Source organism: Aulonocara sp. 'chitande type north' Nkhata Bay, linkage group LG22 (genome assembly GCF_057382095.1).
Source record: "Aulonocara sp. 'chitande type north' Nkhata Bay isolate Kocher_YH1m ecotype deep benthic linkage group LG22, A_spYH_male_GT1.1, whole genome shotgun sequence".
NCBI lineage: Eukaryota > Metazoa > Chordata > Actinopteri > Cichliformes > Cichlidae > Aulonocara > Aulonocara sp. 'chitande type north' Nkhata Bay.
Window position 1 is genome coordinate 20,220,615 of NC_141364.1, and position 15,954 is coordinate 20,236,568.

The 15,954-nt window shown below is 41.6% G+C and overlaps 1 protein-coding gene across 1 annotated transcript; it reads left to right on the forward strand.

Annotated features, from left to right (window-relative positions):
* The first annotated feature begins 1,522 nt into the window (after positions 1-1,522).
* Positions 1,523-15,902, forward strand: nobox (NOBOX oogenesis homeobox). The gene is made up of 9 exons (XM_086280018.1): positions 1,523-1,684; positions 5,664-6,379; positions 9,439-9,601; positions 9,699-9,805; positions 10,287-10,420; positions 11,578-11,717; positions 12,789-13,050; positions 13,545-13,849; positions 14,406-15,902. The coding sequence occupies exons 1-9, from the start codon at positions 1,660-1,662 to the stop codon at positions 14,858-14,860; spliced, it is 2,307 nt and encodes a 768-aa protein (XP_086136144.1). The 5' UTR covers positions 1,523-1,659; the 3' UTR covers positions 14,861-15,902.
* Positions 15,903-15,954: the final 52 nt, after the last annotated feature.

Genomic DNA, 15,954 nt, shown 5'->3' on the forward strand with positions numbered 1-15,954 from the left:
TCATAAAAAAGAAAATGGGAAAAACATTGTACAGCTGTTAGCTGTGCCGTAACCTCAAGCTGCTTAAGGTGCAATGATTTATTTAGATGCAATACAGTATATAAGGGAAAAACAGAGTTTGTACAATACTAATGAGCTTGAAAGTCGGTATTTGTTCAGACCGCTATCATTCTTCAACACAACCTGAACTCCTGATAGCGTTGCATTGTGTGTTTTTCTATCCAGGTTTGGTTTTACAGCATTGACAGTGTGTTTGGCATCATTGTCACGCTGCCATTCAGATGCTTTCCAGATGGTATTGCACGGTGGATCAAATTCTGACAGCACTTTTCTGTGTTCATAATTACATTAATTTTTGAAAAGAGCTCCAACACCACTCGCCTGATTCATCATTCATCGTTAGAGTAGCACAATGGGGCTGGTTAGTGCTGTTGCCTCAGCAAGAAGGTCCTGGGTTCAAATCCAAATCGAACCTGGCCGGAGCATTTCTGTGTGGAGCTTGCATGTTCTCTACAGGTATTTTGTCTTCATCCCACAGTCCAAAGACATGCAGTTAGTGAGGTTAGGTTAACTGGTGATTCTAAATTGGCATTAACTGTGAATGTGAATGGTTTTCTGCCAGTGTGTAGTAGTCTGCCTATTATTCTGCGGCAGCCGTGATATGCTCCAGGCCCCCTGTGAACCTGAATTTAATAGGTGGAAGGATAAGTGGCCTTCCCTTCCACTGAGAACATTTTTGATGAAATTTCAATAAACAGTAGATGGATCAACTGAAAGCCCAGATGTATCTCTCGGGTCCTGTTTCAGCTGTTTGCTGGATTATTTCTGATTTCTTGAGAACTTGACTTTTAGATGCTGTTCATTTTTTGTATAGTTGCTTTAGGTATGTCCCTTCTTCTTTTGTCCTCCACTTTTCCAGTTTCCTTAAATTTCTTTAAGTATACGCTGCACCCGATGCTGACATATGCCAGGTTTTCCATGAGCAGCTCTTCGGGATCATCTTGATGATGCAGAAACAGAATGTTATGCCTGTCAAACTGTGTTATCTTTGACATTTTTCATATATTAAAATAAAGAAATGGGACCAAACGATTTGTTTTAGCGACAGGCTGCTAGTAACAAAGTGCCTAAATTGGTTATTCACTAAGTTCAATGGCACATGCCTTGAGTTAGATGCCTTTTTTATGCTTGAATGATTCACAAGTAAATCCCCTGTACTGTAAAATAAAAAAGTATAAACATAAAACTTGTCCCAGAAAGAAATGAATAAACGGGATAAAATCGATAGATGGCAATATCTTAACCTCCTCAGACCTGAGCCCTCAGAAGCCATTTTTATTTAAGCATTTTTTTTTTAGCTGTTTGCGATGAGCGAGACTAGATAAGGATAAAACTCAGGCTTCTTGTTTGAACAGGAAGTCGTTACCTGGTTTTGAGACACCTTTTTTCCTTGTAAAAGTAGAGTTATGGTGCATCTGTTCTGTTCTGTGATTGGCTGCTTCTGTTTCACCCTTCACGTGATAATTCTCCGTCACACAGCAGAGAGAGGTAATCAATCAATCAAGCCCATTAACCTGCGGTCATGAAGACATTCGCTTCGTTGTCTGCTCGACTTAATTGATTATTAGCACAAGTTTATTGGTTTTGACGGTGGCGTTCATGGACGAAGACGGTGACGACTTGGGTAAGGATACTCAGGCTGCCCTTTAATTGTTTTATTGGCTTGTTTTAGCCTTTTCAATTGATGCACGCGGACAAACTTTTAACACCATTTTTTAACAAACTTTTGAAAGACGTCTTATTTAAAGCTTTTATTTTTTCCCCCTGTGAGTGAAGCTCCCAGTGCAGCTCTGCTCCGCGGAGACGACTTAAAACACGGTTATTAACATTCACGACCCGGTGTTTGGAGATGGGGACAGCTTGGCTAGTTTAGCAGCACCTAGCCGCTCAGAGTTAATTAACGGTCAGGTGAGGTGGTGGCACGAGGCGGCGCACGGCTGGGACACTAATTAAGCCACCGCAGGCTGCTGCTCCTCCCGAGACCGACGCGCGTTTTATTTGACCTGCGGGTCACCACGTGACCCTGGAGATGTGAAAGAAATCTTCAAACATCATCGGGTTATTTCTCCAAATACTGGTACCTTATCTGACTCCAGCTCAGTGAGTGACAGAGGAAAATGCACCAATGTAGCTGAGCGGCGTGAGAGTTCATGAATGCATATACACCTGCTTTGTGGCATTTTCAGAGTTGAGCTGTGCTTTTCATTAATATAGGTTGCTTCAGTTTGAATAATTTAAAAAGAGAAAAGAAAAGAAGCTGGACTGAATCAAAATTACCCAAATAAAGATGGAAATTGATGAGTTTAGTGATTCCAATATTGATATCACCTATTGATTTGATTCCTTATCACCACCATGACTAAGCAGTATATCACATTCAATCCAGTTCTTCATACAGCGCCAAATCACAATAACAGTCACCTCAAGGCACTTTATATTGTAAGGTAGACCCGACAATTATACCTACATTCAAAAATCCAACAATTATATGAACCCTATGAGCAAGCACTTTGGCGACAGTGGGAAGGAAAAACTCCTGAAGACATTACATTCATGCAAATTAATAGCATGTTGTGTGATCAAATGTTTGTGTATGTTGGAGGCATTTTCCCTTTTTTGTGTGTGTGTGTGTGAGCAGTGTGTGTTACTTTCTCTTTGGAGTAATTAAGTAATTTGTTACACTGCTCATTGCACTACTTTCATGTTACTCTATAAAATAGCTGAAACGTATTGTCTCAAAACTACCATTTAACAATATAAACCTGAGGTTACAATCTTACACACAGCACAAATCCCTATCCTAATGAGGGTGACACAAATGATCTTTCTCTTAGTATTTAGTTGTGAACACAAAGTAAAGATGAAAACCAGCACGAAAACACTTGAAAGTGATTCTACTTTAGAAACATGAACATCTAGAAATGGAGGCTGCAACCCAACTGCTTATGTTTGTTACCTGTTAAAGTTCAGGGTCTGGCTGCTGGGCTGGGGCCCACATTCACTCAGCTTTCACTCTGGGTTCTTGGCTAGCTTGGTTTTAGCATGCTGTCTGGTTGGCTTAGTATTAGCATGCTGTGTGTGTGTGAAGAGTCAAAGTAGTGTTAACAGCATAATGCAGTTGTTTCTGAGCTGGATGTAGTTTCCACTTTACCATCCCGTGCTCGTCCTTTTGTGAAATAAGAGTAACATCCATATCCACGCTGCAGACTGTGCCAGTGTTTTAACACAGGACCACAAGTGCAACTGAAACAGAAGCAGGATGATAGGCAGGCTGACTAACAACAAGGAATTGGACTACTGGGAGCCGATTCTACACAAGAACCGGTTCTCGATTCCCATCCCTATTACCAAAGACAGAAATATAGTTTGGTTAACTACAGCAATTTTAAAACCTAGCAATGACCCACTTGACAGTGAACATGTAATGAAATTATTGCACAGTGTCATAAGAAATTAAGTCAACCCAGCAAAAGTGCCACTCAGTTAAGTTTATATTAAAAGCGTAAACTCAAAAGCCAACAACAATAAATAAAATCTAGGGAACGCGTCACCTGTCTGGTCAGATGCCAAGCAGTGGAGCTAGGCCGTGAGCCACTAACGACCCAATTATCCGTAGTACTGATACCATCACTGGTATCGGTATCGGATTGATACTAGCACAATAGGATCGATATGTTAACCCTATTAAAATGTGTTCAGATTTTGCAGATTGGTGATGATTCATCTCATAAGTCATGAAACGATGAGCTCCCCTACATAAGCTGCCTTTTATAAGTTAAAAGTATCACTATTGGTTTTGGTATCAGTAATACTGGCCCTGTGTTTACTTGGTATGGTATCGATACAGGAATTTGCAGGTTCACTACCACGCAGGACGGCCAGGTAACTGCTAAAGAATCCCTTCTCACCTTTTTCGAGCTAATAAATGGCAGGAATCACCCGCATATGCAGAAAGGTTGCATCTCACCTTTCTCTCCGAGGTCTTCCTTTTTTCCCTCCCATCTTCAACATCCTTTGTCCAGTATATCCACTACTTCCCCTACAGATGTCCAAACCGTCTCAGCCTTCCTGCTCTAACTTGTCTGCAGAGTGCTCAACCTGGGAACCGGTTGGGAAATAAAAAGAATGACATTGAACAACAACTTTCCTTTTGGTGAAGGAAGCATTTGTAGTTTTACTAGTTAACACACAAAAAAAGGTGTTAGTTCACTTTTCCCAACACTGCAGAGGCCTGATGATGGAGTCGGATTTTATCTTGTCTGGTTATCAGGGTTTTTCTGTGCTATTAAGATGGTTCACTTCTTACCAGGGTGCTTCACCATGATAACTTGTTCCCTAGATTAGAGATCATTAGGTCTGAAATCAGCGTCTACTGACCTGTCAGTTCTCTGTGAAATGACACCATTCCTGGAAGATTCCTCTGACTTCCTGTGTGGATAGTAGGAGAGTCTAGTGTCTTCACACTTCCCAGATGATCAATAAGAGAGATATATTTTTAGATAAACCTTTTTTTCCCCTTATTTTTTCCCTTCCACTTTTGGCTGGTTTGTATTTAATTTGCACATAGACTAAGCCTGCCTTTGAATTCTGTTTGTTGCATTTACTCTTCACTTGCTCTCAGATCATCAACCAACAGCGAAGCTGCAGCTGAAAGAATGAGAACTAACATTGCCTTCTAAACATTAATTTAGTCATTTACTCATTATAATCCATGAGATTCTGATAAACAGTGGGCATTTTTGCTGTCTTTCTCTCCTGGCTTTAAATAGGCTAAACTTTATTACCCTCTCTTTTCCTGTCTTACAAAGCACTGAGTGTCCATGCATTCATTCAGCGCTGTCAGTATTTATCTACTGTGCAGTGCTTTTCCTTCACCACCACTGCTTTGTCTGGAGCAGCTGTGTTTCTCTCAGTCTGTATTATGTGTTCAACCAATTCATGGTTTTCTAATATTATAGATTCATCTTTTGAACAATCAGCTGCTCTGTTACTAACATCTGTTTTCTGTTGATAATGCCACAGATGCCACCCAGTTTAATGTGAATGTGCAGGTTAAAACCTAGGTTAACTTAGTGAGTTGATAAAAGCTTGATGTGTTCCTGACTAAATCTGTTCGGATAAGGGAGTCCAGATAACACAAAGACAACCTGGGTATGTTGAACTCGCTTTATAGTACTTAGCTCCAGCTTATAATGACTTGAGGTGAGAAACCTTCAGTTTTCAGGAGCTTGTTAGGAAAAACACGCATATTTTTGCAATATCTGACCAAATAAACTGGGTAAAATGATACATAATGAAAACATAGTGCAGTAGGCTGGAACTTAAAGATTAAAGCCTTCTCCTAACTGCCACAAAATGAATTCTGGCTTTGAAGTTCTTGAGCCTGTATTCATTTTTCAGACTGGCCTGATCCAAAAATGTATCTCTGTTATTATTGTATTCTTGTAGAAGTCAAGATGTAATATGTTGATGATAATTATGAACTCATTAATGTCCAGAGTACTATATTACTAGAAGGTAGGATGCTGAAGTAAAACCAGATGAGTGATTTTTAGTCCAAATTTTTAAGTTAAAAAACAAATTCTTGCTTTACTCTGTTGCAGACTGTCCAAGCCTTCTGTGTGAGGAACTGGAGGATTTGTCAAAAAACAGCAACCGAGGGAACATGAGCAGGAGGAGGAGGAGGAGGAAGAGGAGGGAAAAGGAGGAGGAAGTGTTTAGTCAGTGGGAGGATGAAGAGGCAGCAGAGGAGACATGGCGAGAAGAGAAGGATGGGGAGGGGGGGAAAGAAGAGAAAGTTGTGACAGAGGAGGAGCAGGTGAAGCCTGAGAGTGGGCTGAAAGTGGGGGCGGCACAGGAGGTGCAGATGGAAGACAACAAGATTGAGAAGGCCAAGGAAACAATTGCTGATGAACAAGAGAGTACAGTGACAAAGCGCTTAGCACAAAAAGATGAGCAGCAGAAGAAGAGTAAGAAGAAGCGAGGGAGGAAGCAAAGTGAGCAGGTTAGAAGTAAGAGAGGAGTAAAGGATGTTGGTGAGAGGTCTGAGGAGATGAAGAAAAGTGAGACACAGGAGGTGCCAGCGATGAGCTCAGAGGAGACCTCGGCTCTGACGAACAGCTGTGACCTCTCTGACCCACTCTACTTGGGGTTTGGGGGGACAGGGCTGTGTTGTCCCCCAGTTCCCATCCCCCTGCTGTACTCCTCGCAGCCTCCTGTCTCCATCCAGCCCACATGTCCTCAGCCACAGAGTAACAAAAGACCTCATAGCCCCCTTCTGCCTCACAGTGTCCCCCAGCAGGGCCCACAACCACTTGAGGTGAGAGGAGACCATTCATGTGCTCATACCTGATGATCTGTGAACTACTTGAAATGTATTTTCCCTTTCATTTGCTCAAGATTCATTGCACGCTGAACCTGAGTGACACATTCACACCAAACTCTGTTTGTGTGCTGCTGTATTTCAGACACGCAGATTTAAGATCTTTCTCAAACTTAAGCCAGTTTCACACATGAACCCCAACAATGTTAGGAAATCATGTCAGTACATTCCCTCGAGTGGTTCTTTTTCACATGTAAGAACTTTGGATGCATTTTCACCACTAATATTTTGCTGGGTTTTGTCAAGGATGCTCTCTGAGTGTCCTTGTAAGGTTCTCGCCGACCCACGTCAAAATAGCCCTAATTACTTGAACTGAAGGTAACTGGACTTACATTTTTTGGGGTTTATAAAGGTGTCTCTTCACTCACCTAAGAAGCTTCTTTACTTCTTAAATGTCTTAAGGCCCAGGTATTTAACCCCTGATGGGGCTGTCACTTTAAATGTGGTCCTAAAAGATGTGGACAAGCCTGTTCTGTCCGATTTAGACTTCTGCTGGGAACCTTGTAGTGCTTGCAATGTAACCTACGCAAATGGCCAACGTCATTGCTGGCATTTATGGTGCATTGTGTTAATTACAATGTGCTAATGTCCTGGTCTTTTATATGTAGTGCCAGCCAATAGAAAAAAAAATAAAATCTTGGGACTAGGGATTGAAATCTGCCCCTCTAGATTTTTCACTTGTTTATACATTCCCTTACATCCATTCCAATAGTTTACACAGTCTCCCTCCAGAAATTTGCTGACATTTGTGAGTACTTATATTGATACTATTATTATTAATGTTCCTTATATTGAAGAGATGATTGTCACTTTCACTAATAAATTTTAAAACTGCAGTGAAAAAGGTGGGAAAAAAGGAAGAAGAAGCACAAAACTGCAATCGATGGTGCTGAAATGGCCAATCGCAACAATCGTGGGCTACGTTGAGCTAACATGTAGTCACATTGCTAGGGTGATGCACAAGAGGTTTCCCCATAAGTTTTCAGAGGGGTTTGAGGTTAAGACCTTTATATAAACATTTGCAGACATGTTGGAAGTTGGTGCGTTCCAGAAACAGTGAGGGAAAAACTGGATTTGTTTTGGTTATTAGCGATAAAAACACATTCATGGATGGAACCTGACCAGTGCTCTGTGTATAGCTTATTTAGAGTCAAAAATACACAACAGTGGCAGTACAGATTAAAAACACTTATTCTATTTATTCAGGTACACACTAATAGCTACAGCATAGATTTCTTGCTGAAGCATAAATCTCCAGTCAGTCTTTAAGGGTCATATGAGTCAAGATGTGACTCCTCTGTGAGACATTGCCCTGCCATATTGTTGTGAGCTATTAAGGTCACATGGTCAAGCTGTGGGGGTTGGGAAGAGGATTTCAGGACTGCATTATAGGTGGCTGATAATTAGCGTCACTACCTCCACTCAGTGGTGGTTGTTCACAGTGCCCATAGATGGCCTCTGTCTGTGTTCTTGATCGAAGATCTCTGCTCTCCTATGTAAAGGTCCGAGCACTCCTCACTGCATTGCATGGTGAACTGGGAGTATTTTGATGAGGTAGTTTTTTGCGAGGGCGTTGCTTTGTCTGAAGTGCACTGGGATGTTGTGCTTAGAGAAATTTCTCCAACAAACCTGCCAGATGCTGTCTGAGTAAAGCATGGACAATGCAGGATACACGACGCCCACTCGCTTGTTGTGAATACTCTCGATAATTACCTGTAGCATCCTCATATGGGTTCAGGTGGAAATGATTCTGTATTAAGCAGTGCAAAGACAGTTTATCTGAATGATTTGGACATTTGTGTCGAGAGAATTTCAGGGTTACAGTGTGTGAAAAGACAAAAATAAACACATTATACTTGGCTGCTGATCATGAAGTTTAACCTTTAACCCAACAGTTTTGCATTTTCTAGTAAATCTCAACAGGTTTCTAATAATGGCTCATTCAGTATGTAATTACAGTCTAATGTGTATGAAATATGCACACCTACAGTCCTCTGAATTATTAATGATGCAGCTGTGAAAATGGCATCCTGGATTTGAATGTTCAGTGTGTAATGTAGTGTGATATCCGTAGGTGACCGATTCTTTGAAGCCATTAACGAGCACATTCAGTGTGTGGAGAATGATCTCATCTCACTGAAAAGCTATGTAAGGTGATAACGGTAAATTAATTGTTCTTTACTGTTATTTGCCAGGATGACACTCTTGGACCCACAGCATGCACTGTGCTAGTAATCGGTACTTTTAATGTTTACCACTCAGACGTAGATCTCAGATAATGTCACTGGTTCTACAACAGCAAGACGTTTCAGACCAGATCAAATCAGAAATGATTGTTTTTGAACTACGCTAACCTGAAGACAAATTTTTACAGAGACTGACAACTGATATGTGAGTTTGGTAGAGCTGGAACAGTCAGTTACCAGTTTGGCAGGAGAAGAACTGTTTATTTTCATAACTGATCAATCTTTAAGACTACTTTACTTGTTCTTGTCTCTGGGCAGTTTTGATATGTTTGGTTATTGTCTGTCATCAGAAAAAGTAAGCAGTTTGAAGACATTACATCAGGTCCTGGATAACTGCGGTGGGCATGTTTATATTCACTAGATTTAATGGACCAAGCAATTAACAGAAAATGAGAAAAATCATTACCTGCTGGCTGCAGCCCTGGAACAGACGTGTTAATATCACATATGGGAAAGAACAATGGAAATTAATTACTTGGTCCTGGAAGTCCTAAATGAACTTTTATTTTTGGGAAATGATTGCTGCATTGCTTTGTTTGGGCTGAAACATTCAACTCTGCACTGCACTCAAAGGTTTTTCCTTTTTTTCCCCCCTAAACGACTCTCCAAAATTATATTTAGCTTTTAAAAATGTGATAATTGATACCTGACTATTTAAAATCCTTTTTTTAAAGGGAAAAAAAACCATTGGGACATTTTACTGAATTTGACTGAAAACATCTGTGCTGAGGTAGTGTTTCTTCATGGCAGATGGAGATAACGCAGGTATACTCCACCCGACGCTCCATCCGCTACAGCACCAGGGGCCGAGGTCGAGCCCTCAGCTTCCCACTGCTGCCAGGGATAGAGTCTGTGGACAGCTGCCTGCTGCCACCTGCACCGAAGAAGAAGACACGGACGCTCTACAGCACAGGTGAGGGGAAACGTCTCTGTGTGCTCACATTTGACTGCTATGCAAATTATTGTCCTGTAATTTGTGTGTGTGTACACTAACGTACTCTTGCGTACAGATCAGTTAGAGCATCTAGAGGCCCTTTTCCAAGAGGATCACTATCCGGACGCAGAAAAAAGGAAAGTGATTGCTACTTCAGTCGGCGTCACACCTCAGAGAATTATGGTTAGACTCTTACTCTGTGGTCTATGGTTAGACTCTTAGGGCAGGGATAGCTCAGTAGGTAAAGTGGTCGCCCCATGATGGGAAGGTCGGCGGTTCGAATCCACTTAACGGCTACCCTGAGGTACCCCTGAGCAAGGTACCGTCCCTACACACTGCTCCCCGGGCGCCTGCTTAGTGGGCTGCCCACTGCTTCACTGAGTGAATGGGTCAAATGCAGAGAAAAACAAGTAATTTCCCCATGGGGATCAATCAATAAAGTATCCATTATTATTATTATTATTATTATTATTATTATTACTCTGTTCATCTTCTGTGGAATTTTACTGAAGACTTGTGATGTTTTCCTTATGAAGATGTGCTACTGGCATTTTATTCTTTGTGTTCCTGAAAATCCCATCTCATCCTCTGTAAAGCAGTTTCTACCTTTTTTGTTGGCCTCCTCAGTCTTATTTTTTCCCCCCTGAATGTTTCTGGGTCCCAGGTCTGGTTTCAGAACCGGAGGGCAAAGTGGAGGAAAGTACGTGCTGTTACAGCAAAGGTGGAACACGGACAGAGTAGAGCCGAATACAGTCCACATCACCAAATCAATCCCATGCCCACACTGGCTCACAACAGGTATTTCTGTTTCTTTTATTTCTGTGTGTCTGTGTAGGTTTGCTGTCATCCAGGTCATGGTAGTCTAGAGAGACTGAAGAAAATAAGGTAGATGACTTCTTTAGGTTTGAAGGCTGTACACTTAAAGAATAAAGGTCACTCTTTTGAGGATGCCAGTGCTCACATTTTGGACTAAGAAGACAAGATGGTTTGAGCGAGAAGTAAAGGAGGTCATTTGTTCTTGCAAAGGTTTCTTCGGTTAAAAGGGAGTTTGTTTTTTTTTCTCTTCTTGCTGTTTCTCACTCCTAGGGTGTCGTCTGATTGCTTTCTCTGCATTATTGTAGGGTCTTTACCTTACAATGCAAAGTGCCTCGAGGCAACTGCTGTGATTTGGCACTATATAAATAAACCAGAATTGAATCCACATCCACTGTGAACGACCATCGTTGATGTGACGTCATTTGTATGCGACACAACAATGGAAAACCTCGAGACGATGGTGTACCTGCTGCTCTGTGTGTGGGGTTTTTTTTGGGGGGGGATTTCCCCCGTTGTCGGCTTTCAGAAATGGTAGTTTTGTTTTTTGTGATTAAGTCGCTCTCATGACTGAGTTACGTCTGTTGAAATCACATTTTTCGATAGGCTAGATCACTTCGAACCGGAGCCCAGTAGGTACTGAAAGTGTTATCAACTGAGCTATTAAGGTCACATGATGAGGCTGGGCAAGCCCTCACAGTGACTTGACCCTTAACCCCCGGTGATAGTAATACAGTCCTTCTTTTTTTCTTTTTTTTTTCTTCTTCTCACACACCTTGGCTCATGTGAAGAGGCTCTGGGTCAATAATGGGTCAATGACCCTCAGGACCACTTCCAAAGCCCCCACTAGGCGTTAAATACCTGGGACTCTCAGTCTTTTGTTTGTAGAACTGAAGAAGCCTCTTGGATAAGAGGTGAATTATCTTCACAAAACACTACGTCCAGATGAACAGAATCAACTTTTGGAGATCTACTTACCTGGATGATTGAGCATTCATCAAGATATCTTCACAAACCTAAAGAAGTCCAGTTGACACCCCCCCCCCCCCCCCCACACACACACACACCTCTCTAGATTTTTATCTCTGTGCTTTGATTTGATTCATGCTTAAGTGCATTTTTGTTCTTTGTCTTTGTTTTAGTAAGGGAGCCGCTTCTTTGTCTCGTTATTATGCTCCTCCCAAGCTACCCCAGCTTGCCCCTGTGCCACCTTCATTCCCCACCATAACCACTCAGAGCCCACCCTCCCACAGCAGCCTGTTGTCCAGCCTCAGCAGCCCAGGTGTGAAAATCCACACATGCACATTTTACGACACTCTGCTTTTCATGCATTAGCTTGATGAGCATTCAGTCTGTCTGTGACGAATTCTCTTTATCTTGTTAAAATAAACGACTCAACCCAAATTTAAAATTGCATACAAAGGTGTTAAAGATCGCATCACCCTTCAGCTGAGCTATGATGTTAGCAAGCTCTGTGCCCTTTTGTTTTGCACATTACACATTTGCCTAATAAGCGACATCCAGTGCAAAAATAAATATACATAATCATTAAAAAGAAATCAAACATGCAGACCTTCCCACAGTGGCGAGCCCTTGTCTATAAGTGAACAGCTGAAAGTAGCATTGGGAAAAAAAAAATAGGTCCTACATAAAACTGCTCATAACAAGGTTTTTGAATTTTTACTTTAGTTTTGTTTGATTAAACAGACAAAGCTGTTAAGTTTTTTTGTAATGTGAAGACCATCTCGTTCCATTGATGAAAAGGGAAACATCACAACAAAACAATCTAGATGGATACATAAGTCTAAAGGTCAGAGGAAAATATGTAAACTTGGATTTGGGATTAAGTTTCCCTTCAACCTGCATTATCATTCCTTTGTGAGGTGCTGATGAATGATTACAATCAGAATACTTTATTAATCCCTAAAGAAACCGGACCAGCTTAAATTCTTTGATGTCTGGATGATCAAGCAGTGATGCAGTCACCCCACCTCCATCATGGCTGAAAAATTTCGTTACATTTGCTTAGGATCCTCTGTTAACATTAGTTATTTTTACTGGAAGAGAGGCGGACAAAGCTTGTCCACCAAAACTCTTTCAGTTGTAGGGTCGGTTATGTAAAGTAGCAGCAAATTTGACCTCGATAAAATTTGTGGCTTTTATGGCATTACAAACATAGGTTTTTAATTAACGGATTTTCCTACATATGAGAAAGTGTTTATAGAAGAATGACATCTTTGTTCAGCTCAGCAAACCTTCACACTGCAGGTTGAGATAGTAAAATTACACAGAAACCAAACTACAGTATCTCTGCCTAATCTTACTTTGTAATTGCTTGGTTTTTATCTGTTAGGTGAAAGCAGAGTGAGGGATACAGGCCAGCAACAGCTTTCATCTCAGGAGGGTTTGGTGGAGTATCCCCCCCGTCCCATGCAGAGCCCTCCCCCTCTGCGGCGAGCCAGCCTTCCTCTTTTCACCTCAACCTTTAACTCTGCAAACCCCACTCCCCCTCTCCTCAACACACCAGCCCACACCCCACCCCTCTTCCTGGATGCTCTGGAGGGTGGCTCTACCTTGGCCCACCGTGAGACCCAGTCTCTGCCGACTGACACCAGGTCAGCTCCACTCACAGCAAACTGTGACATGAATACTAGAGGATGCTTCAAATATGGATGAGTATAAGAGCTGACAGCAGGACAGAGAGTAGGCAGAGAGGGAATCTGTGAAATACTGATGTAGTGATGGCTCACACAGCGTCTGTAGTAGCAGGGAGTCAGTTTTAGCTAAAATATGCTGTGAGAGATTGCACTTAGTCACTTTGTTCTTATACAATTATGGTTGTATGACTATAGATGTGTGACAGCACTAAAACTTCTACTTTGTAGATACGGTTGGCAGTATCTGTGCATGTTCAGTAACGCAGATGTACTGCATAGAGATGGTGGCAGAAACCTCATAAATAACGTGAGACCTGAGAATAAAACTCTGATTGTGTCTGTCTGCCTCGATATCACTAGAAGTAATCATAAGTGCAACCACAACCTGCAGATGGAGCAATAATCAAAGATGTTCATGTTTGTCACTAAATTCTTGTTTGTGTTGTCCTCAGTTTGCTCTTTGACTTGGACTACCTGACGTCTAGCCAGCAGAGCAACACTCTGTCTTACCAGCTCCAGACCTCCTACCCCACCAGCCAGCCTCAGCTCCAACCTCAAGCATCTCTGCCCCGCATGACCTACTTCACACCATCCCCCTACCTCACCCCTAACCCTCCAGAGTCTAATCCTACTTCCTACCTGACTTTTGGCCCTGGAGGAAACTCGACAGGAGTGGTGACCTATTCCACCACAGGTCATGCCTACTTTCAGTCCCAGAGTGCAGGTCAAATCCTACTGCAGTCATCTGGTCACCATGGTGAGTCACTGGGGTAAAATGAGATTGCATTAATTGATGTATTGGAAAAAATATGAAATTTTACTCTGACAAAAGATCCTATAGGATCAAATGGAAAGTAAAAACTATACACCCTACATTAGTGTAAACTAACCCAGAAGTCAAAAGAAAGTTTGACTTGGTGCTTTCTATGTAAACAGATGTTTGCACAATCATTGAACAAGGATTCAGTTTTTCAATAATTATTTTTAATCTTGTATTATACATTGCTCTCATCACTGTCATATCATCAGCTTTAGTCACCATTCAGTCAGTGGTGCAAATTAGAAAGATCAGAAGCTTTGTAGTTGGATGTTTAAATTGCATGGTGATTTAATAAGGAAATGTATAGGTCAGCATTGATTAATAAGACAAAAGGGAGTCATGTTGAGGGCACAGGAAAAACATTAGAATTAAATGGTATGCAGATACTCTTGGCATTCTTAGTCTTATGACAGGTGAAATGTTTGAGGTTTCAATTACTGCCACTGAAGCTGAATTTTCAGTCTGTTTGGATCTGCGTGTGTTTTCCATCCAGCTGGGATTACAGCGTACCAGTCTTACCCATGGGGCAACATGTGCAGTCAGCCAGCCATGCACCAGCGTACTCAGTGCCCTCCTGCTTACCCTGGCAGCTTGGGACCCAGTCGAGAGCACCAGCCTACCTCTTCCACCACCCTCCCTCTTCCTTCGTTCTTTCCTGGGGAGGACCAGGAGTCGTTGCATGCAAATTCCCAGAATCCTTCACTCAACCAGACTTTCACAAGCAGCACCACCAGCACCGCCACCGTCCTGCCACCTGTGTCAACGCTGCGGCACTCTTGCCTCAGGGTGGAGGATACTCCAGCCAGGGAGTCATTGCTAATGCCCTCGCAGGTCAACGCGGCCTCTCCAGAAAGCCCTGCAGTGCCCTCTTGTGTCAAAATTGAGTATGACAGTCCTAGAGAGATCCACAGCCACTTCCACTGCGACTTTTCTCCCATACATTTTTGACTTTAAGTGTGTGTGAGCGTGTGTGCATGTGTTTCAACTGTCTATGTAAATATAATATATGTGGATTTCTAAATTTCCTGTTTTTGTTACTATTAGGATGTTCTCAGCTGAAATGTGAAAGCCACCAGGCTTTAGTTTGCTGGCTGCAATAAATGCTCATTGCGCTGTTAATCATTTATTTCTGCATTTAACTTGGTTTTATAATCTAAAACAACAATTGAAGCGTATTTTGTTTTTGTCTTTCGATGTCCCTTTTTAGGACAGTTTGTTTTTGCTCAAATTGTAGCTTATTTCAGGTACCTCAGAAAAGATATCTTGGTACCAGTTTAGAAATCAGAATGAGATGTGAAGAAACACTACACTGAAAAATAACATCACTGAGTCTGTATTTTTTAAATTGGCTAAAGAATTAATCAGGGACATTCAAGTCTGGCTTCAGTCACATGTTCTGCTAAAATATGGTGATAGAAATGTTGCACAAATGTAACCTGCTACATTTCAGAGGACCCCCCCCACCCCACCCCCACTGTTCAATAAAGACACAAATATACTATAATATCCTTAGAGTTATAAATAAGTTAGAAATATATGTGTAATATGTAGTCCTGTTGCTTTTTTGTTTTTGAATATTAGGGCTTTAAAATGTTTCTGGTTCCAATGTCTCTGTGATTCGGTTAAACTGGATAAAGAATTTGTTAACATTTGTCAGTCCTGCTGTGGTCACCCATAAGTAGAAGCTGATTTATAAATTGATAATATGAGGTGTGATCATAATGGTCCACAACTCTGGCCATCAAGATGAAGGTCATGGCTTTTTTTTTTTTCTTTTCTTTTCTTAGACTGGTGGATCTCCCCTTCAAGGTTTTCTCCCCGTGCACTTCTAAACTGTTCCCAGTGATGCTGCTAATTTTAGATCAATCCTGCTTTGCACGCTGGATTTTCTCCACTGTGTCAAAACTGTGAGATTTTGATCTAAAGTTTCATATCAGAAGAGGACTGTTGGTGAAAGCAGATTATGTTCGTGTGATCCAGGTAGTTCACATCCCTCGTTTTGGGATCCTCTAATTTAAATGAGGGGTTTTTGTCCGGTTTGA

Excerpts from the sequence above, each read along its gene's own strand:
- nobox (XM_086280018.1), top strand. The coding sequence starts at position 1,660 with ATGGACGAAGACGGTGACGACTTGG. Across the intron at positions 9,806-10,286 it reads TCACACCTCAGAGAATTATG|GTCTGGTTTCAGAACCGGAG; the intron begins GTTAGACTCTTA and ends TCTGGGTCCCAG. Across the intron at positions 11,718-12,788 it reads GTCCAGCCTCAGCAGCCCAG|GTGAAAGCAGAGTGAGGGAT; the intron begins GTGTGAAAATCC and ends TTTATCTGTTAG.